Source organism: Lagenorhynchus albirostris, chromosome 15 (genome assembly GCF_949774975.1).
Source record: "Lagenorhynchus albirostris chromosome 15, mLagAlb1.1, whole genome shotgun sequence".
In the NCBI taxonomy this organism is placed as follows: Eukaryota; Metazoa; Chordata; class Mammalia; order Artiodactyla; family Delphinidae; genus Lagenorhynchus; species Lagenorhynchus albirostris.
In genome coordinates, this window is record NC_083109.1 from 77,803,767 (window position 1) to 77,827,646 (window position 23,880).

The 23,880-nt window shown below is 38.7% G+C and overlaps 1 protein-coding gene across 7 annotated transcripts in view; it reads right to left on the reverse strand.

Annotated features, from left to right (window-relative positions):
- The window catches only part of GTF2I (general transcription factor IIi), a 95,725-nt gene that overhangs the window by 6,467 nt on the left and 65,378 nt on the right, over positions 1-23,880 (reverse strand). For all 7 annotated transcript variants that reach the window (XR_009535867.1, XM_060125279.1, XM_060125277.1 and 4 more), the window contains 14 exons: positions 22,627-22,810; positions 18,548-18,606; positions 17,685-17,756; positions 12,825-13,008; positions 11,730-11,788; positions 8,541-8,612; positions 7,161-7,344; positions 6,476-6,534; positions 6,008-6,082; positions 3,287-3,388; positions 2,611-2,676; positions 2,098-2,281; positions 544-602; positions 82-162 (listed from right to left, as the gene is read on the reverse strand). Coding sequence is in view for 6 of the 7 variants with exons in the window: in XM_060125279.1 (XP_059981262.1) it covers positions 82-162; positions 544-602; positions 2,098-2,281; positions 2,611-2,676; positions 3,287-3,388; positions 6,008-6,082; positions 6,476-6,534; positions 7,161-7,344; positions 8,541-8,612; positions 11,730-11,788; positions 12,825-13,008; positions 17,685-17,756; positions 18,548-18,606; positions 22,627-22,810 (1,440 nt within the window). In the remaining variant the exon portion in view is untranslated. The remainder of the gene's footprint in view (positions 1-81; positions 163-543; positions 603-2,097; positions 2,282-2,610; positions 2,677-3,286; positions 3,389-6,007; positions 6,083-6,475; positions 6,535-7,160; positions 7,345-8,540; positions 8,613-11,729; positions 11,789-12,824; positions 13,009-17,684; positions 17,757-18,547; positions 18,607-22,626; positions 22,811-23,880) is intronic.

A 23,880-nucleotide genomic window follows, 5' to 3' on the forward strand; every position in this document is an offset into this window, starting at 1 on the left:
TGGTGGGGACAGCATACAATGTGCAGTGCATTCAACATCCATGAAGCCCCACAAACTATGATTAAGGCAGAGAGATCATACCTGGAATTGTCACCTGAATGATGTTAAGATCTTCAACACCTGATGCAGTAGTATTAACATTGGGCGATGAATTTATTTTTCCTTAAAACAGAGACTTGAGATTAGAACATATACAGATGTAATTAAATCTTCCCTAATAAAGTGCTTACAATTCAGACTACAAAAGACAGTATTTTAACCCAACTTTGTTCCTTTTCACGTCATGTTTTGTTGTTCTGTGATATTAGGCTTCCTGAAAGACGTTTTTCACTTTTTTCTCTTCCTTGTGGTGCTTCCTTCGTAGAGCATCAGATATGTGGAGATCCTTAGGTATTAAAGAACTTAAAAATCGTAAACTAGTCCAAACCCCAACCTTGAATGAGCTTTCCTGGTTTTGTCTCAGTAGCCACTCTTTCAACACTTTTCTAAATTAGTGCTGCAAAGTAAGCGTCTAACAGCATGTTTTCCGCAGCAAATGCTTACTTGGAGGGCTCTTAGAGGAGGAGGTGCTCTCCTTAATTGCCGTCTCAAACATTTCAGGCCTAAGAACAAGAAAAGAGAAAAGACTTTTGAGCTAACATTCCAATAGTAAAACATTAAAAATGAAACAAGTAAGAGATTTAAAAAGCCAGCAACTTTCTATAAATACACATTCTTAGTAATGGAAGAACAGAAGTAACATGGATCTCTAAAGGAACACACATATAAAGACTAATTATAATTGTGATTTTAACATCCACCCCAGCCCCATCTAGTATAAACAGCTTCTTCCTGTGGTTTCAATATATCCTGGAAAGAGTGTATGCTAGACTGGAGAAGGAAACAGGAAGAGACCCGAATGCAGGTAGCATGGAAACAGAAGACAGGCAGTAAAAACCTGAACACAAGAGACTGTCTCTCTTAGGAAGCAGAAGCAGGGGCCTTAGCCTCTACAGACCTGGCTGAAGGTACAGAGGGAGGCCATTATGGTTGGCAATGTCAGCTTTGATTATTTGACAGCATCCTTAGGGAACTCAGAAGTAACCTTTAATAAATAAAACCTAAAATTCCTTTCAATTCATTTCAAATGTATTTTGTTAACTCTAATTATTTCCATTTACTTCAATTGTGTTGGCATAATTCACAGATGTCCAAGCAAACAGGAGAGAAATTTAAAATATTCTGTAAGCTGGAGAAATAAACTGGCTTTATAAAACTGAACCACTGGGCTTCCCTGGTGGCGCAGTGGTTGAGAGTCCGCCTGCCAATGCAGGGGACACGGGTTCGTGCCCCGGTCCGGGAAGATCCCACATGCTGGGGAGCAGCTAGGCCGGTGAGCCCTGGTCGCTGAGCCTGCGCTCCGCAGCGGGAGAGGCCACAACAGTGAGAGGCCCACGTACCGCAAAAAAAAAAAAAAAAAAAAAAAACAACCCAACAACTGAACCACTGCCTAGACTCCAGTAGTATTAACCATTAAGATATCACTGTGAGGCTTCCCTGGTGGCACAGTGGTTAGGAATCCACCTGCCAGTGTAGGGGACACGGGTTCCAGCCCTGGTCTGGGAAGATCCCACATGCCACAGAGCAACTAAGCCCGTGCGCCACAACTACTGAGCCTACGCTCTAGAGCCCACACGCCACAACTACTGAAGCCCGCACACCTAGAGCCCGTGCTCTACAACAACAGAAGCCACCACAATGAGAAGCCCGCGCACCGCAACGAAGAGTAGCCCCTGCTTGCCGCAACTAGAGAAAGCCCGCGCGCAGCAATGAAGACCCAACACAGCCAAAAATAAAAATAAATTTAAAAATTTATATTAAAAAATATATATGTCACTGTGCATAGACTTCACTAAATCAAGTTGTTATCCCCCTGATAAGCCACGGCCCTCCCTCTTTTGACCAGTTACGAAAAATTTAAAATATATACAAAGGTACAGCTTAAAGAGCTTGTTTGACCCTAAGGTTTGGCTGAGCTCCAAAGTAGAATCCATGTGCCATCTCCCGGCATCAAACTGTATCAACTCATGGCAATCTTGTTTCATCTCATTTCCTTACTTTTTAATGATGAACTTAATTTTGGCTTTGTTTCTGAGTATCTTCTCCAGCCTTGGAATGCCAAAAGTAGATGGTCGTCGGAATGGCACACCCTCGGGTAAGCCTTCCACGTAAAAGTCTTCAGGGAAAGACTCAAATAACGCAAACGGCACTTTCACAGCTTGTTTAAGGCCAAGAGCTTCACCTAAAAAAACAAAAACAAAACACATTTACTGGTTCTCATATTTATAACTTTTTAAAAAACTAAGCCTTTTTAAAAAAACACATTTTAAATTACATTTTGCAGCTACTAAAACCTTTCTTTTTAAAAAATCACATTAATTTTAGAAAAATTTCTTCAATTTCTTGGTGCTCAGAAATGTGGAAGAAATTATAAAATTCATGCCTGCAAAACCCACACACTTCTGATGACAGTAATATTTAAATGCTGAACAATCTTACTATGCTCACATTTTTCTATTTTATAAAAAAGCTACCTCATATTTTAATAACAGTATTTCAAAATAAACTTACCACATTTTTCATTGAAAAGATTTTCAACTTTCTGTTTTAGGTCAGTGATTTTGGCATTCCAGGCCTCTGCATATAAAAAAAAAAAAAAAAAAAACCAAGAGCGATTAAGATGTTAGTAACAGTTACTAGTATACATCCAATGGCAGGAACTTCTTCATCTTTTATTGTGCATCTTTAAGCAATACAAAATAAAAAATATATAGGTTTTAAACACAGGCATGTCTTGATAACTACTCTAATCCTGATGCATTATTTAACTGTTTTATTATATTACTAATATGTTGGCTACGAATAAATAAAAAAACAAATGAAAACCAAAATACCCCCCCAAAAAACAATTAGAGTATCTACTACGTGCCAGATACGGTTTTACCCTTTAAATGATCTGGTATTTATAATCTTCATAATAACCCTATGGAACAGGAAGTAATGTTATCCCCACTCATAGATAAGGAAACTGAGGCACAGAGAGGTTAAGCAGCCTGCTCAACGTCAAACAATTATAAAGTCCTGGCACCAGATTTGAATTCAGTCTGGCTCTATAATCTGTGCCTTGAATTGCTAATATATACTAACTCATCAAATAAAAAAAAGAAAACAATTCAACTAGTAAAATATTTTACTAACTCCTTTTATTTAAAATAATGAAATAAAGAAAAACGTAACACGTATTTACCAAAGGAAAACTCTCTCCCTCGAGGCTTGAAGGGAACATTAGAACCATTAGTCTGGGTAGGGGTTCGAACAGCTGAGGTTTGAGGGTTGCTGTTATTAGGGCCTAAAGAATTAAACAAAAAACATAATCAGCACATATATTCAGTCATCCTTACATACTGCTCGTGATTTCTCTAGGACATGCTCTTGAGGTCCAACCTGTGCTGGAGAAGTTCAGTTCAGTGTGTATACAAGCACTCTGCAATGAAAACAGCCACTGCTGTCAGTATTACAGACCTCCATCCATCTTCCTACTTCCATCCCTATAATCAGGCATTTCCCCCCAAAACACATCTAGCTTTCTGGCTGATCTGAGGAACTTTCAATTCACTTAATGATTCATTACGCCATTTTGAAGCCACTGGTTACCTATGCTTGCCTTTTATGTTTTTCTTTCGGCCTTTGAACATAAACACGACTTTAGATACAACTATATCATCTCCCCTATATGAAGCTTTCCTTTGGATTCTCTAGCTGACACTGACATATGCTTTCTTTGAATTCTTAGTAATATACAGAAACAATGTTATGGGTTATCAGTTGTTTTCCATTAAAAGCCTGACTATGGCCTCAGAATCGAATAAAATATCAAGATTCAACATTCTAATCTTTAATTACTTCAAACTCCCAAATAAAAACCACAGCTTCCTTAAAGAGCATAGTGATAAAAGCAAAGTATTTCTGGACCAGCTGGATCTAGCAGCCTGGTTGACCTGGCAGGTATAATAACCAGACAGAGGAACTCAGTACATCCTATTACCATACTTCTTTAACAGGCTACTAAGATCACTCAACTAACATCTCTTTTTATACTCCATGTTCATAAAGCAGCCTTTTAATAGTCACAGGGAAAAAAAAAAAAATAGTCACAGGGAAAGACAGGAAGAGACTTGTGATCACCTGACAGAATTAAGCTGACTGAAATATCTACCTACGATTCAAAAATCAATAAACTGGCATTCTGGTTTATGCTTAAGTGAAATGACACTACACACCCACTAGAACGGCTAAAATAAAAAGAATGACAATATCAAGTACTGTGAGGATGTGCAGCAACTGGAATTCTCATACATTCCTGGCAGAAGTGTAAAGCGATACAATCAGTTTGGTAAACTGTTTCTTAGAAAGTCAAAAACCCAGTAATTCCACTCTAAATATCTATTCAAGAGAAGGAAAGCATATGCCATGTTTTGTACACAAATGTTCATATAGCATCTTTACTAGACAAAGACAGGAAATAAACCCAAATGCCCACTGACAAATGCATAAATTAATTCTGGTGAATCCAGAGACATGCAGCAAGTATAAATCTAACAACATTGTGCTAAGCAAAAGAAGGCAACCATAAAAAGAAAAGATACAACATGATTCCATTTATATGAAATTCTACAACAGGCAGAAGTGTTCCATGGTGACAAAAGGCGGATCAATGGTTGCCTGTGGCCTGGCCTGTGAGGGAGTGACAGCCAAGGAGCGTGTGTGAGACGTTTTAGGATGAGGGAGATGTTCTATCCATTGACTAAAGCGGTGCTACAAGCATTTTTCAAAACTCAAACTGTACAATTAAAATGCGTGCATTTTATCGCATATAAAGTGTACTCAATAAATTTGATTTTTAAAGTAATAAAAAAATCCATTTACCAGCATGATGTATAATTTAAAAGAAAACACTAGTATGGTGGGAAAAAAAAAAAGGTCCCTCCTTGCTATCACACTCTTGACAAAAAGTCTCTGAACATGGATACAGCTCTTTACTACTCAAATTAGTTAGTGTTAAACCACTAACAACTATTTTGTGGTATTTTAACAAATATAAATTAAATTTGGGGTCTATTTATAGCCCTGGTTAAGCAAAAGAAAGCTACTGTGGGACAAGGTCCTCCGTGGCTTGGGTAAGACAACAGAAAGAGATTCTCTGTTAATCTGAAGGCAGGTCAAAACCATTTTTCATTAACCCATCACTGCCCTTGTACACGAATGTTCAGAGCAGCATTACTCATAAACAGCCAAAAAGTAGTACAAACCAAATGTCCATCAATCGATGAATAAACAAAATATGGTATATCCACACAATGAAATACTAGTCATCAAGAAAAAGGAACGGACACCCATCAGGATGGATATTATCTAAAAAGCAGAAAGTAACACGTGGTGGCGAGGCTGTGGAGAAATATCACCTTGTAATTGAAATCGTTAATTAGAAACATTTAGAAAATCTAACTTTGGGACTACCCCGGTGGTGCAGTGGTTAAGAATCTGCCTGCCAACACAGGGGACACGGGTTCGAGCCCTGATCCGGGAAGATCCCACATGCCCCGAAGCAACTAAGCCCGTGCGTCACAACTACTGAGCCTGCGCTCTAGAGCCTGCGAGCCACAACTACTGAAGCACGCGCACCTAGAGCCCGTGCGCCGCAACAAGAGGAGCCACTGCACCGCAATGAAGAGCAGCCCCCGCTCGTTGCAACTAGAGAAAGCCCGCACACAGCAACGAAGACACAATGCACCCAAAAATAAATTAATTAATTTAAAAAAATCTAGTTTTATCGCAGTTAAGTGTTCTGCACCTAAAACAAGTTTTATAAAAACTCATTTGCATAAAAATATAAATAGTAAAGTGAAGAAGCAACAGATTAACTAGTGAATTGCAGAACGGACAGGAACAGGCCACAGAGCAACCTCACCTTCAACAGTGACCTCAATTTCAGGAACTTTTGAATTACTCCCAGGGCTTCGTGGTCTTTTCGGGGACTGCAAAGCTGTAAAGTAAGCATACAATTTCTTTTGCATGTTGTAAAAAATCCAGAAGGAGATGCTTTATAAAAGCAGAGTATTAAAATTCATACAGTTTGGCTCTTTTCAAAGAAACCTGAAGAATTAAACTGGTAGTGTAATCGTCCACATGAGTCTCAACAAAGCTGTGGAAACATGAATGAAGGAGGATTGCAAACGTGAAACTGCCAATGAAATGTTTACTTTTAAGAGACAGAGAGGAGGGAGGGAGGGAGGGAGGGAGAGGGAGGAGGGGGGTTCATTAAACAAAATACCTTAAAAAGCAAAGAAACAAACCGAAAGCCCCCAAAAGATATGTGCCAATGACTCAGTATGTTTTAACGCACTGAAGTATAATGAAGGTATACATAATCTCTTACCTTTAGTGTTTATTTTACTAGCCATTCCAGGAGGCAAGTAGGAAATAACTAGTTCAGGTCTAGAGAAAAAACCAAGAAACATTACAGTGGCCAGTATAATATTGGTCTTCACAGCTAGTAAAAATTGTGATGACCAATGATAACTCTGTAATGTAACAATAGTTTCTTCCGTTATGGACCAAAAAAATTCACTTCTCCTTCCTACAAATGCCTGCTAAATGATTTTATGAAGAGTAAATGACCTCTTTCATGAAAATGAAAATTAACTACCACTAGTTTAGTTTCTTCAATTACTGAAATTCTGCAGACATATAAATGAGAAACTTAATCACTGAAATTCAGTTGCCCGTAAGTTTAAGCAGGAATAACAGAGCACATAAAAATCAGCACTTTCATCCTGCCCTCAAGTATCTATCAATAGTAAGAGACAACATAGCATCTCTTAACAAACTTCACCTCCACCAATGTGAGGCAGGTACAACTCTCCTTGTCCCGATGAAGAAAATCAAGGACAAGTTAAAGGATGGGAGGCAATGGACAAGGCCAGGACTGCAGCTCAATGCTACGCTTTCCATCGTGGACTTCAAAGCCTTAACCGTAACCTGAAGCTAGAAAAAAATTTAAATAGAAATATGCCTTGATTGTTCTAATCCCAGAAAGGGCTACACTGGCAAAGAGAACTTACTTTTTAACAACAAACTTGATTTTATTACTTCCACGGACAATCCTTTCAAGTCGTGGAATTCCAAACCAGGTAGGGCTTCGAAAGGGAATTCCTTCTGGCAAGCCTTCTACATAAAGGAACTCGGGGTTTGATTCAAACACCGGGTATGGTACTTTTACTGCCTCTGTGAGTCCAAGAGCTTGAGCTGAAAGTGTAAGAGAACATAACTTATGGAAGGTAAAATTTTACAGTCTTTTAGTTGTGTCTGACAGCAGTCTCTGTTTATGTTTTTAATATATATATATATTTTTTAAATTGTGATATAATGAACATATAACATTATATTAGTTTCAAGTGTATAGTATAATGATTTGCTATTTGTATATATTGTCAAATGATCGCCATACTAAGTGTAGTTGACATCTGGGCATTCTCAAATACGTTGTGCAAAAGTTCCCAACAATCTAGCAATTTCCACTTAGTAATATAGGTATTTTGCTTAGTATATTGTGTAAAGTTGACGAAGAAGCCTAAAATATAAGAGGAACATTTTACCACTTCAAAGCAAAGGGATAATTAATCAAAATTGTCTCTGTGCTCTGGGCAGAAATGAACTACAGCCATTTCACTGCCATACTACCGAAATGGCAACTATCCAGCCCTTGTGTTATCATCTAGGTGCAAGTTTGCTGTTTAAAAGATAAGAGGGAATTCCCCGGTGGTCCAGTGGTTAGGACTCTGTGCCTTCACTGCCCAGGGGCAGGGTGCGATCCCTGGTCGGGAACTAAGATCCCACAAGCTGCGCGGGGCATGGCCCCCCCAAAAAAAACAAAAAAGAAAGAAAGAAAAAGAAAAAAGATAAGAGGTGCATAAGATGCATCTGAGCAGAACTGGTCAAGAGTACTGAAGATTCCTGATCCAGGACACAAACGTCAATACCAGTTATTAAAACGACGATGGCAACGCCCCAGGAATATTGATATCACTCCACTCCTTACTTCCTTCTCCATGACAGACACACCCAATCAACTGAAACACTCTTGCTGAGCCTCCTCAGAATCCTCAAGACAGCGCTCCAGGAAACCGCTGTCAACAAATCTACGTTGAAACAGACGATGAAACCTATTTGCCACAGGTGTTAGCCAGGTTACAAGTACAGACAGCGGAACTGAGACTCCTCCCCAACTCCTCCCTTCCTTTCCCACTCTGACACACGAGAAAACGGAGTCCAGGAGACAGAAAGTAACTTGCTCAGTTTAAGTAGTGAATGTAGTAGCAGAAAGTCAAACCCAGTTTTTGGGACCTTCTTTCTTTAGGTCCTGAACTGCTATAATGTTCATTCAAAACACTGCCTTTCATTAATGTTTTTAAATTAAGACATAATCACTGTGTTTTACTTACCAAATTTCAAATTAAAAATCTCTTCCACTTGCTTCCGTAGCTTGGTAATTCTGACATTCCAATCTTCTTTGACTAGAAAGGAAAAATAAACCTAATCAACAATGTCCCTTACGGATGCTGACACAAAATCAGACTGGACGCTGTTCTTTCCAGTGATGCTATTTTTTAAAAACTTGAGAGATAATCGGCATATAACACTGTATTAGTTTTAGATGTACAATCCAGTGACACTCTTAATAAAATTTTGCTTAAAAGCAAAAACTTCAGATAAGGAAAAGAAGGATTTCCTGCACTTGTCAAATATCAGAAGTACAGGGAGATAGAATTCAAATTTAAGTTTACATGGTAAATAAAGAAGAACTTGTTCGTAAGTATTTAGAATGAATGGTTTTCAAACACTTTTTCTTGGAGGTACATCAAAGAACCCTCAGGGTTGGGAGGACCAGCTATATAAAGATCCAGGCCTCCTATACCAGGTTCAACCAGAGGAGCTTCACTTGTATTTGCTTTCCAAACAGGCATTCCTTGTTTTATCGAACACGTGTGCCTACAGATTTACACAAAGGAAACTTCACTAATCACAGCAAGAAATAAATGATAAAGTGATTAGGGAGCTGTCACTCAGCACTACTCACATCCAGAATCCAGTTTATTTCCTTACCCCTCATTTATAAGACAACCATCCCCTTTTAAATACAACATAAAAATAAAGAAAAAATAAGCTATTATAAAAGACACGTAGGGTGGCACTTACTTGGACAGATAATCGGGGCTTGTTTGTTGGAGCTGAGGATGGAGAGGACGGAGGTAGACTTGGAGACAATGGAGGATGGTTGGAGGTATTGGATAAGGAAAGGAGGGAAAGAGAGAGTAAGAGGAAAGGGTAGAGAGTGCAAGAATCGCACCACGTGTGAAAGCCATTTGTGTCTGTGGACAAGGCGACAGGAAATGTTGGAGAAGTTCTGAAAATACTGCTAAAGGTTGGGAGCCTCAGAAAATCTTTCATTTCCACTTTACTTTTACTGTGAAAGTACTTTAAAACCTTTTCTTTAAAAGAAAACCCAGCATCTCAAGGGTTTAATATGGTAACTCGGCCATTCGACCAGACGAAGTCAGTCTGGTATAAACCAAATTTGAATATTACTATAACAATATCTAGACTCTCCTTCTCCGAGGTAAAGGGCTTCTGTTAACCTGGTGCTCAGTCAGCCCTTCTGCCTCACCCTGCACTTCCTTCTCTGGTATTTGCTGCTCTAATACAAAAAGATCTCTGTACCATTCTACACAAGAACCAAGTACCTTCTCATTCTTCCCCTTCAAAGCTCAGCTATCTGGCTAGTGCCCCAACTTTCTCACATGTGACATCTACCTTTTACCAAATTGAGAACAAAGTGCACCCACGTGTGTTTAAGCATACAACTGTTACCTCAGAGTTAAGCAGACGTCTCTCATGGCAAGGACTAATACAATTCTTCTGTCAGGTATGCTGGGACTTGAATTGGCCCAGCAAGACTAACGCCTAGGTGACTGGCAGACCCAGTAACATTTTGTTGCAATGAAGAAGGACAATCTTTGATTCTTTCCAAGGTCTTCTACGAATGGTAGAAGGCCAAGCATTGTTAATAATTGGGAGAATGGAGAGTCTTTTGATAATAGGCCTGTGACCATCTATGCTAGAAAACAGCAGATCAAGTACTACTGAAAATATTACTAAATCCTCAGAGTAACTTGTATGGTGCCTACAGTTCGTTCCAATAATACATGTTTCACATCCTCAATTTGCAGTCATTATTAGAATTGCTCCTAATAAAAGCAGTGATCACATTAATCACAAGCTTGAACTTGAGGTCTGTCTTGCGAAACAAAGACTCCTACATAGACTTTCATCATACTCAGACTAATGCATATTAAAGCACTACCTTTGGGAATAGTTTTCTTTGCATTATTTTGCTTAGCAAAGTCTCTGTCATGTCCAATCTTCAATTTGTCGCCAATATTTTGTTTCTTTGCCTAAATCAAAAGCATTCTGGGGAGTTTGCTGGGTTAATGTTGCCGCTCAGCCTGAGAAGTTAAGCCTCAACTCTGTCTTCTCCCCGGCAGGATTCTGGGCACAAGATAGTCTGTTTCCCTAGTACAGTATTTCTCAAATACTTCTCATGCCATGATAAACAAAAGATTATATACAATCTATTTGGCATACTGGTGACCTTCACCAGTTGCCTCCAGGTACCCTAAAAGCTCAAGAATCAGTATTACAGTTCAGACAAATAACCCCTCCTGTATAGTAGTTCACCTTAGCATTTACAAAATTGATTAACTGCAAAAATGAAAGAAAAGGAAGGAAGGAAGGGAGGGAGGAAGGAAGGAAGGAAGGAAGGAGGGAGGGAGGGAGGGAGGGAGGGAGGGAGGGAGGGAGGGAGCGGGGGAGAGAGGGAGGGAAAAGATTAACTGCAACAATTCAGAAACACCCACTGGTTCTTAGCAACAGAAGTTCCTAAGGTTGTAGAAGATCTACAAGTTGTGGTCACTTTTTCTGACATTATGGAATGGAAAACAAAAAGATGGGAAAGAAATAAAGGCACACTTATGCCTCAAAGAAAATAAAACCATTCAGACAACTGAGACTGAGACTTTTAAAAAGTTCTTTTCTATTGGGCAGGATGTCAGCACGGCTGCCGCAATCACAGTATTTGCCATTTTAAAAGCAAGGTCCTTGTGAACAGATTAAGGCCTAAAGCTGCATGGTCTGGCACATTAGCCACATGTGGGCAACGTGAAAGGTCGCTACTTGAATTAAGATGTGCTGTAAGTGTATAATACACACCAGAGTTTCAAATAAAGAGTGTAGATAAATGAAATGAAAAATGTAAACTAACTCATCATGTATTTATGTTGATTACAGGATGAAAAACAGATTTGGCTACTAGAAAATTTTACATGACATATATGGCTTGCATCTGTGACGCACGTTCTATTTCTACCAAATACCACCGGTCTGAATTCAAAGCTCGAGTTCCCCCCAGACTACTTATGTTCATGTGGATAAATCAAGGAGTGCCTGTATTGACCTTCCACAAGACTTTTTGGGTGGAAGGGAGAAAAAAGAGGAATTCCATGGCTTTAAAAGATTAATAAAAGCTTAGAAACTACTTACTTAAGCTTGTAAAAAGGATTTCACAACTGTCTTACCTGGTGTGTTCGTTCTTGGCTGAGTAACTTCAGTAGTGCTGTGAGTCAGGAGTTCTGGTCTGTAAAAATACAATTGACATCAGGATGAGAGCATTTAAGCCCACTTTAATTTCCAGTGTGGCTCACTCCACCTTCATTTGCACTGACAGTATCATTTTGGTGACTTTAATTATTCTTAAAGTAGCAAAGATTCAGGTGGAACCACCTGTATGTCCTCAAAGGAATTTTAAGCTTAACTTGTGCAAAACAGTTGTGTTTTGCCCCAAAGCAGTTCGACCTCCTGTTTCTGAAACTTCAGATGAACTAGAGCACAATACAGGTAGATACATCTGTATACATAGCTATACTAGAGCACAATACAGGTAGATACATCTAGTTATGTCACCCTAAAGCCATGTCCCAACAAACAGACATACAAATGCACAACCCCCAAACAGCAAGCAAATTCTGTCCCAACGATAATTCTTCTTTATTAAATGGGCCTTCTGTTCCCACTCCCTGCCCTCAAATTACCCATTCTGCTAGCCTTCAAACTCAAGCCAAAATAACCCTCTTAAGGTCCAATTCAAATTATTTTAAGAGGAATCAGCTTTAAAACCCCTTCAATACTCTGCTGACTGCGAAGGACAGAAAGCCTTCCCCCACTGGGCCATCTCAGTCTGTCTATCATGCTATGCCCTCAAGGTCATCAATCCTTCCATACAGAATGGTGTGGTTAGCTGAACATTCGAGTACACCTGACACCTCCCTGCGCCTACCTACCTATGTTACTTCCTTTATTTGAACCCCCTTCTTGCGTTCTCTATGCACAAGTGACCAAACTGCATGCCACTCTTGCCTTCTCCCCCAAAGTGTTCAAGTAGCACTTTACTGCACTGATCTATATAACAAGGACAGGATTCCTGGTGCACCCAATTTTGTACATCTGGTGCCTGGCACTGCATAGACACTTGCTCAAAAAATGAATCTAAATGTAATACCTTAATCTTAAATATGGAGAGTAAGTCCAACTGGGAAGGGGAAAAGCCCATTTTTATAAAATTAATTTTTTCTTAATGACAACATTAAATTTGTTTCTGCAAATTATAATCCTACCTTTTAATAACAAATTTAATTCGATTGCCCACTTGAATAATTTTTTCCAGCCTTGGGATTCCATACCACGAGGGACTTCTAAAAGGAATGTTTTCTGGTAGTCCTTCCACATAGAGGTCATGAGGATGTGCTTCAAATTTCTGGTAAGGTACAGCCTTGGCTTCGGTGCTCCCTAAGGCTTCAGCTTTACAGAAGAAAAGCAATACAAAAGACGGGAGATTAAGTTTCTGCTGAAATCATATTTTATTATAATCCATAGCAAAGTATATGTCAACTTTTTAAAAAGCAAAGTATACTCTGAAAATATCAACAGCAACTACTGAAATAGACTTAATACAGCAAATGCAAATATTAAATGACCCATGATCAAGAAGTAACTTTTGGTGAATTTAAGTTTTCTGATACTAAGGCCATCGTAATAGCTCTAAGATCTTATTTTTATGTATTCTTTTTTAAAAGATATTTATTTGGCTGCGCTGGGTCTCAGTTGCGGCATGCGGGATCTTTAGTTGCAGCATGCATGTGGGACCTAGTTCCCTGACCAGGGATCGAACCCGGGCCCCATGCGTTGGGAGCGTGGAGTCTTAGCCACTGGACCATCAGGGAAGTCCCTCTAAGATCTTATTTTTTAAATTCTCAATATCTTTGAGAATAAATAAAAAGAAAATCATGACCAACAATAAAGAGTGCAACTTAAATACTACTTTTTCAAATATCCGGAGGCAGAATTTTGCTACTTAATGCTTCATGAGTACAATAAACTTTTTATTGGCTCTTGCACACTAACTTACTTCAGGCTATACTTCTATCTGTATTGCAACCATAAGATTACTGTTCTTTACCCCTTAAACCTCATCAGTGTACCACTTTCCAAGGAAATAATTCATGGAATGACAAATAAAAATAGTAAGCAGAGGCTGGTTTAGATTAAAAGAGACATATCAAGCAAAATTAAGGCACGGAACTTTATTGTTTAAATCCAGGTTCAAAGCAAAAACTTAGAAGATACTTTTCAGATAAATGAGGAAACTCAATGAAGGACTGGGTAAGAGCAAAGAGTGTTAATTCTGTCAAGTGTGATAAGGACACTGTGACTGTATTTAAAACGTCAATGTTGGGACTTCTCTGGTGGCGCAGTGGCTGGGAATCCACCTGCCAACGCAGGGGACACGGGTTCGATCCCTGGCCTAGGAAGATCCCACATGCTGTGAAGCAACTAAGCCCGTGCACCACAACTACTGAGCCCGTGTGCCACAACTACTGAAGCCCGTGCACCTAGAGCCCATGCTCTGCAACAAGAGAAGCCACCACAGTGAGAAGCCTGTGCACCACAACGAAGAGTAGCCCCTGCTTGCCGCAACCAATGAAAGCGCACACGCAGCAACGAAGACCCAACGCAGCCAAAAATAAAATAATATAAATAAAAGTGTTGTTCAATGGCGCACACTGAACAAGGAAAATGACACCATGCCTGTGATATGCTTTATTAAATTCCTACAGGGGGAATGAAAGAGGAAAGGATGAACAAAATGTGGAAAATCTTAAACATCACTGATTACAAAAATGGGTATATGGGAATGCATTGTACTATTTTTCTACTTTTGAATAGGTGTGGCATTGAAATTTTAAAATGTAAAAATGTAATTACTAACCCCCACTATGAAGCCACATCCAAACAGAGCTTGTAAGAAGAAAGATCCGAACAATTTACAAAGTATCAGCACTTATGGTCTCCCTCGTATTCTGAGTTACATTTAAACATTTTACAATCTGATGGTTGAAAAAAGAGTGGCTCCTTGAAGCATCTGCATTTCTTTGATTGTTAGTTTGACTTTCCTCTCAAATTCAAAGGCCTTCTGTCTTAATTTCTTCCTTCATTTCATTAGCACCAAATCTGAAGGGCTCAAGTATAGGATCTCTTTGATAAAAGTAAGGAGTGTGTATTTGAAAAAACAAATACAATGTAATTTAGATCATGGCTGTGAAAAGAAATATTCTCTTTTAAAATATGGTAAAGGCTTTCATACTCACACCTGGGAGTAATATTAATTGTAATTATTCTGTTAAATATAACAAAAAAGAACAAAATCCTAATTCTAACAAACTTTCTATAAAATAAAAAAGAACCAAACTGTTGGAATTGAGAGAGAAACAGCACAAGTTACAGAAAAGAGGAAGGCCAAGTGCATTAGTGTTCATCACATCATCTACGAGGTCTCCCCTATATTAAGTAACCAACCCTCTGTCTCCCTATCCCCCTCATTTTGCTTAATTTCTTCCTGAACACTTAACACCTTCTAATATACTGCATATTTACTGGTTGCTTTGCTATGCATATTTCCCTAAGTTATAAATGAATGCTTCCCAGGGGAAGCATTCACCATCCTCTGTGCTGCTGAGTTCTCAGCACCTGACACATAGGGGGTTCACAGGTGCTGAATGACTCTGCTGCTGCTGCTATACAACTTTCAAGACTTGTGTCTGATATGACAGACAATCTTATGTTTTCTTCTTTCCCTTTCAGTAACCTTAAAGAAAGCAACAATTCTGCTGGCTTCTCACTCTCTAAAGTGACTCCAGTCCCAAATGACCCACCTGAGGCCACAAGCAGGATTTTGCTGTTTGTAAGGTAACAATACATAGGAGTTATCTATTTTCTTAGCTCTGATACAATGAGAAAATACTTTCTACAGGCCAATTTTTCTTTCTATGAGTACACTATCTCACACACAGCTTTCTCCTTCCATGAGGGAAAAGTCATGGGTGCCATGGCTGGCTGGCAGGCACCCATGAGCTAATAGGATTGGCTGTTTCTTACCCCAGGCTGAATTTCTAGAACTAAATGTGAGGCCAAAGTTTAAGCCTGTTAATGCAGATGCACATTATCCTATGTCAGCTACTCATGAATTACGATTATGATGACACTATGGTGGCATCTCAAATGACAAATAAGGTTCATAATCTTATTTCACTAAATGTCTTGGAAATATAATGATTTTTAAAGTGGTGAAGATTCTCTAGTTTATTGTTCATTAGCTGATTTCTGACCAGATGTACGAGGAGATACATTTTCATTAAGGTCCTACATTCATGTTCGGTGGTCAAGGATATTGATGAGGAAAAACTTACACTCTGACTTCTTCTCAAGGCTCAGGAATTTCTCAGTAATTTTTAAAAACTGTTCCATGTATTTTTATTTAATTAAAAAAAAATTTTTTGAGTCACACTTTTATTTATTTGTTTGTTTGCCGAGGGGCATGTGTGATCTTAGTTCCCTGACCAGGGATCTAACCCGTGCCCCCTGCTTTGGAAGGGCACAGTCTTAACCACTGGCCATCCAGGGAAGTCCTTCTGAGTAATTTTTTTTTTTTTGCGGTATGCGGGCCTCTCACTGCTGTGGCCTCTCCCGTTGCGGAGCACAGGCTCCAGACGCGCAGGCTCAGCGGCCATGGTTCACGGGCCCAGCCGCTCCGTGGCATGTGGGATCTTCCCGGACCCGGGGCACAAACCCGCGTCCCCTGCATCGGCAGGCGGACTCTCAACCACTGCGCCACCAGGGAAGCCCCCTTCTGAGTAATTTTTAATGACACTGGTCCATTCAGTATTTGATGAGTATCTGCCCAAGCACTGTTCTACTAATAGCCAAGAGAGACAAGATCTGGGCTGCTGTTTGAACTGTGTTGTAGTGGAAGGAAAAAGGTAGCCATTAGTGCTTTAAGAAAAATTAAAGGGTGATGACATACAGTGTGCTTCGTGGTTTATGTTAGAAGGGTAGGCAGTAAAATCTGGCTGCTTTGGGGCATTGACTTTGACTACAGTGACAGACAGCAGTGAAGAAGAAAAAGATATGGATTTGCAGTGTGTTTTAAATGTAGAGTCAGCAGGAGGCCTTGTGGAAATGAAGAAATCAAGCGTGACCGCTAGGGGGTCTGGCTTGGAAGACTACGTAGAGTGTGGTGCCACTGGGAGGACTGGGAAAGGAACATGCTGGAGGGGGAATCAAGGACTCTATCTAGGACCCGTGAAGTCTGAAGAGCTGTCAAACGGCTGGGTGAATATAAAGGTGTGGTGTAAGAGGGCTAGAAACTTGAATGTGAAAGTCATCGGGAATATAGACAACACTCTATTTTTAAGATAGAGTGGGACTATCTGTGGAGGGCTCAGGACTGAGCTGTAGAGTAGCACCCCAAGATTTAAAGAATGGACTCAAGGGAGGTACCAACAAGAGAATGAAGAGGACAGCCAATAAGACATGAAGAAACCCAGGAACAAACCAAGAGTCAATAACGTTTGAAACTTTCTGTAAGAATAGTTTAAAATGCTTAAGAAAAAAAAAAAATGTTTAAGAAAGAAAAAAAATAAGACAACTATGTTGAACACTGCTGAAAAGTACAATAAAGCAAGGGAGTTACTTCTGGTAACAAAAGACGTTGCAATGATAAACCAAACCTGAGTATTTTAAGTGTTTAGGGATGCAAGCACAGCAAGCACTACAAACAAGACAACCGAAACACTGCTAAGCAGCAGCCTGCCTTCCAGGGACACACTGCTACTGGTGGTCCCCAAGATGCCACTGTGGTACACCATTAAAAGGTACGAAGATGAAAGGATTCCCAAACTGAAATGCCCTGTGCCGAATAACCTGTACACGGTATAAATAACTTAGTCAAGAGTACGTAGGTTTTCATTACAATATTCTCTTCCCTTCTGTACAGATTTAAAACTTTTCATAGTATACGTTAAAAAAGCAACAATAAAGGAAACTGGAGATGAGTCATCCATTGTATTTACTTTCTTAAAGCAAAATCTGGAAAAGTTATTCTGTAATATACTTTAGCTAGGGGGGAAAATTAAACTTACCAAATTTTTTGCAGAAAAGCTGATCTACCATCTTTCGTAACTTAGTGATTCTGGCATACCACTCTTCTTTTACTGTAAGGGTAATATACACATATTCTTCAATTTGATGACATTAATAAATTATTAAATGTTACTAAATAGGTGGTATTGTTTTTCTGTTCTAACTAAAATTACTTCTAAGATTTTAGAATGTGTTTATTAAAACAGTGCTGACATTGAATAAAATGTGTAAGAACAAAACAATAACAAAATGAAAATTCACAATTAATAGTGATTTTACAGAGATAAATTGAAAGTGTCACCACTAAAGCTAGGAAATAGAATTCATTTTACTCAAGATCAGCTAGCAGGTGATTTTTGTGATGATAAATTTGGGGCCACAATAATGCTGGCAATCCTTTCATTACACCAACTCTAAGTGATGCAATTTCCATTTTATATCCCCACCCTACTCCCTCCACGCCAGAGCAAAAGCAACTAAGAGAACAGATCATGATTGGATTTCCTTCAAAATACATCTAACCAACAAGTGATGATGCCCATGGCTACGTACTCTAAGAAATAAGTCTTTTTAACTCCTGGGTATAATGATGGATGATCATTCAACTGATACTAATACAGACTAGGATACTACAGACTAGGATAATAAACTGTTCAATACATTATGCCAGAAAAATTTTGTATCTCAAACATAGAACAGACATGGTCCTTTTATAGTTTATCCAGAAATGTGATGTTTACATTTATTTATAATGGGTTATTAAAAACAAAATGGGTTTATTATTCTAGAGAATCCTGGACAATATTCCTTGTACATCATGTTCTGATTTGACATACAATTTGACACAAGTCTGGAGACCTACCTCCTGAAGCTGGTTTATCAAGCTGTAAGTCTTCACGTGTTGAATTCAAAAGTTCATGTCTGAAAGGTGAGAAAAATTACTAAATATTTACCAGATAATATTCAGCAAAAGTAATAACTACTAGTACTTATGTCATATTCAGTCATCAAAGCCAGTTTTTAAAAGACAGCCTGAACTCTTGAGCACAACTAAATCCTAATTTCTTGAGATTTCCAGAGTAATAAAACCAAATGGTAACTGCAAATGGCTTCATAATGTGCTTCATGGAGTGTGTCTATGCGTGTGCGTGTACACACAGACACATACACACACACACTCACACACACAGAGTAAACTTTGTAAATCAAAGATATTTCTTAAAAGCATAACACCAGGGCTTCCCTGGTGGCGCGGTGGTTGAGAGTCAGCCTGCCGATGCAGGGGACACAGGTTCGTGCCCCGGTCCGGGAAGATCTCACATGCTGCGGAGCGGCTGGGCCCGTGAGCCATGGCCGCTGAGCCTGCGCGTCCGGAGCCTGTGCTCCGCAACGGGAGAGGCCACAACAGTAAGAGGCCTGCGTACCGCAAAAAAAAAAAAAAAAAAAAAAAGCATAATACCAAAGGAAGCAAACTGCAAAAATTTTAAATGGGAGTCTTCAATTTTACATAACATTCAAGACCACCTTACTTAAAAACATCTATAGGGGCTTCCCTGGTGGCGCAATGGTTGAGAGTCCGCCTGCCGATGCAGGGGACACGGGTTTGTGCCCCGGGTCCGGGAAGATCCCACATGCCGCGAAGCGGCTGGGCCCGTGAGCCATGGACGCTGAGCCTGCGCGTCCGGAGCCTGTGCTCCGCAACGCGAGAGGCCACAACAGTGAGAGGCCCACGTACCGCAAAAAAAAACAAAACAAAACAAAACAAAAAAACCCATCTATAATCTGGTTATAAAAACCATATATATTTCAAAACTAACATTTGCAGGACAGTATACATGCTTTTAAAAACTTCTTCTGAATACACAAACACCCCACAGAATTTTTACAATCTAACGTATGTATCCCGCCTCACTCTATTTTGTTGTAATATCCTGAAGTAACAGGGAAGGGGGGGGAGACTGAGATCACAGAGAATCATGGCCATATATTAACCATAATCTTGAAAATGTTAGAAACTAATATAGGGTTAAGTCAAGGAAGAGCTGTGAAATAAAACATTTGCTGAAATGTAGCATTACCCTTCTAAGTAAACATCCTAGTTTCTGTTTATCAAGACTAACCACATTAACCTTTGGGGAAAGGCTTACAAAGTCCCTTCCAAATGTGAGAGATGGCTTCCCATAAATAAGGACATCGAAAGGACTTGAACAGAACCTGCACAGCATGAGTACCTTGTGGTGAGCTTGCACAAACATTTAAATACCCAAAGATAGAGTTTTATATGCTTTAAGATGAGCAACCATGAGCAAAATCTATAAAATTATTTGTATGTTTTCCTTAGTCATTCAAAAAATTTTTCCAAAACTTCTAACAAATTAAAATGCAAGCACTGTAAGAAAATGACAGTACAAGAGTTCTTAGAACAGGCTTATTAATATATCAACATGTAGGGAGGAAGGAGTGGTTATTTGATTCCTGACTAGGACTGGTGTCAGGGTTTTATAACAAGCCTCTCTTGTTTACCATTCAATTTCATGAGAGACTACAAAATATTCATTCATTCATTCTTTCTTTCTTCCTTCCTTCCTTCTCATTGTCTTGTTTCCTCATCTGTTAAAAAAAAAGTGTGGGTGATTTATAAAGTGCTTGGCTGTACTGGACACATCGGGCTGAATTGCCATTATTATTATTCTGACTTCAAAGCTTGTTCTCCACACCAGGGTGTCTCAAACTTTAATGAGCACTGGAATCATCTGGGATCCTCATCACATGCAGGATGGATCCAGTAGATCTAGGTAGGATCTAAGATGTGGTGTCTCTGAAAGCTCCCGGGTGATGCCAATGCTGCTAGTCTGCATGGCTGCCTACCACGTTGTCTTGTGTAAGGAGAGTTTCACTTGAATTGCTCATAGAAAAATGGAGGACAAAATCTTTTAAACTACAATTTATTTGAAAGAAAAATATCTCTTAGCAGCAAGTTTCTCTGTGGAGGACAGCTCACCTATTACCTATGGTATTTCTTGGGTCCTTTTTATCCTTAGTTAAATCCTATCATTCCCTTATTTAATACCAATACAGAGGCAAGTCTGCTTGGTTATAATCTTTGATCAAGGTGTTTGTTAATTTCCCCACTTTCTCAACAGTATCAGAGCACTGCCAGAAAAATGAACACGAATACTTCTGCAAATGACTATCATTCTGCTACTGTTATTGACTTTACTATTTATAGCCCAAAGATATGTGAGAAAAAATTAAATCAGTTATAATATGCACGTGACTCAAAAAGATTCATTCATATTAGAACTTAAAATGAAAGCCACGTAATTCAGGGGAAGTGAACCCCGCCCCCACTCACTGAAGGGTGAGTACTACGTGGTCTACACCCATCATGGTGCTATCTTTCCCATGCCTGTGCCTGGCTGAGGAATAAGCACTTGACATAATCCTAACCAAAGAGAAGTAAGGCCATATTCCAAGGTTTCCTTCTCTCAGAGAAACACAGGTAGCTACTGTCCCTCGTAGTAGACATGTCCGGCTGTGAGTTCTGGAACTATGGCATCCAGCTCACTAGTCTAAGGAAACTATCAACACAAGGAAGGAAGAATCTGGAAAGGAGCAGAAGCAGAGCCCCAAGTATCACTGTTTTATTTATTTTCTAATTTTTTTAACTTTTTTTTTTTGGCCGCGGCATGCGGGATCTTAGTTCCTGACGGGGGATCAAGCCTGTGCCCCCTGCAGTGAAAGCGCACAGTCTTAACCACTGGACTGCCAAGTATCACTGTTTTAATCATCCTATCTCTGACCCCCTTGCTACGTGAGATAAGAATCTTACTGTAACAAGCCAATTTGAATAAGGGTTTTTGTTACTTGTGCTGGAGACATCCCAACTGCTACCCAACCTCTTTCATGCTGCAATCTCTATTTGCTTTCAAGCGTGTTTGGCTACAGAATTCAAGGTTCAAATCATTTTCAATTCGAACTTGGAAAGAATGACTTAATAGCGTTACATCCATTACTACTCAAATCAAGTATATGATATCTGCGTGATTTTCATTCTTTATGATGACATGGTCTTATTCTCTAGAACCTAATGATTTCTACCTTTATCCTTAGGACACTGAAACTTTATGAAATGTGACCAGGCATATATCTTTGTTTTCTTCTCATATCCTTTCTCATGTCTTATATACACAATCATCTTTACAATTTATAATACTAACAATCTTTTAGCCCATGCATTGAAAATTTTAGTTTAGCAATTATATTTGATAATTTCCTAGACAACTATTCTCCAATTGTTCCTGTTTACAAATGCATCTTGCTTCATGCATCTAATTAGAAAGTTTTCATATATCAACATTTGCTGAAATGTTGTTATATGCCCTCTTAGTTTTTTTAAACTTTTATTGTAATCTTAATAGAATTTTAGTCAGTAGAAATTATGGAAATGTGTGATGTGGCTGCCATTTTTAAATGCAAGCATTTACACTTCCAATTGCTGCACATAAATTTTTGTTTAAAGCTCCTTGCTACAACCCTTACGTCAGTGCTAAAGAATTTATAGCATTCTGCTATTTTTTTCTTTTCATTCTTACTTCTATTGTTTATTTTTATTTTATAATCGACTTTATTTCCACCTATGGTTTTTAAAATTCAGGCCTAAAACAATAAGACACTGATACTTCAATATTTTCTTTAGCATACGTAGAGAAAAATTGTAAAAGAAAATAACAGTGGTACGCCAGTCAGGCATGGACAGGTGTTCATACTCCAAAAGCCAACCCTGGCATAACTGACATAGACACATTGAAAAGTAGAAATAAAACAACATATAATAACTCAAACTTAATTTAAATATAGCCCTAGTGGTTAGTGAATATTTGTCAACAACATAAAAAGATGCACTAATCAAGAACAAAGACCAAAGTCCAAGAGTCTTACTTCTTTATCACAAAACGAATCCTTTCCTTTGCAAGTAATATCCTCTCAAGGCGAGGAATTCCGTAAGTAGATGGCCTTCTAAAAGGGATTCCTTCCGGAAGTCCTTCTACATAAAGATCTTCCACGTGGGACTGGAAAAGAGGGTACGGGATCGTCACAGGACCTTTGGCTTTTATAGCTTGAGCTTTAAGGGTAAAAAGAGAAAGGGAAAATTATGAAATGACAAGGATTAAGCACAGTTTGTAGAAAAGAATAATAATCGAATACATACATATTGCTTTGTAACTTTTATTATCACTGCATCAGAAGCAAAATAGTACAGAAGAACTAAGAGGAAAATACCACCAAAGATGCCAGCACTCTACTTAGTCAAGACTGCAATGAAATAATATATTATTTTGAAATAATGTAGATATAGGCAGACTTTCTACTCAAATTTGAACCATAAATGACCCCAGAAAAATATATCAGCTAATTTCAGCTAATACATACAGCATATAATGAGAAGTAATATTTTAAAAACATAAATGTTCATGTAAAAAGGATTTTTAATAAAATAACTGAAGCAGAACATTTTTCTGAACTGTAAAAATTCTAAGATTCATTTACCAGGAGTAAAATAATACAACAACGGCAACAAGCCAAATGCACAAGGAATCTTAAGAATCGAATACAATGAACAGACTTTGATAGTTTTATTAAACAAACTACAAAGAGTCAGTTTTTCTAAACAATAGGGGACATTTAAATATCACTGGGTATTAAACAGTGTAATGTTTTTAGGTGTGACAATGGAACTGAGATTAAGACAATGCATTCCTCTCACCTAACTTGGAATTTTACAATTTAGAGTTTTGAGAGGTGAAATGACATGATGTCTTAGACATCAGAGTTTTAAAATGTTCTTGCATCACAAAGAGGACAGGAAAGAACAAGAAAGAAAATATTATAAAATATTAAACACTGTTGAACTTGGGTGATGGATATTTAAATAGAGGGTCTTTGGAAGTATGAATTTCATAATAAAAAGTTTCAAAAAGCATCAATTTACGTTCATCTACAACACAAGCACATTTTTAGCTAGCATTAAAAATTGCAAACTTTTTGATACTAACTAAAGCCATGCCAAATTCTCCATGACTACATAGCAAACACCACTAATTCTTTCAAAGGTTTCTAGTTCATGTAATTAACATATAGCACAGTTATATAAACTGCTTTCCAGTGAACAGAACAGCACAGATGCTACTGACC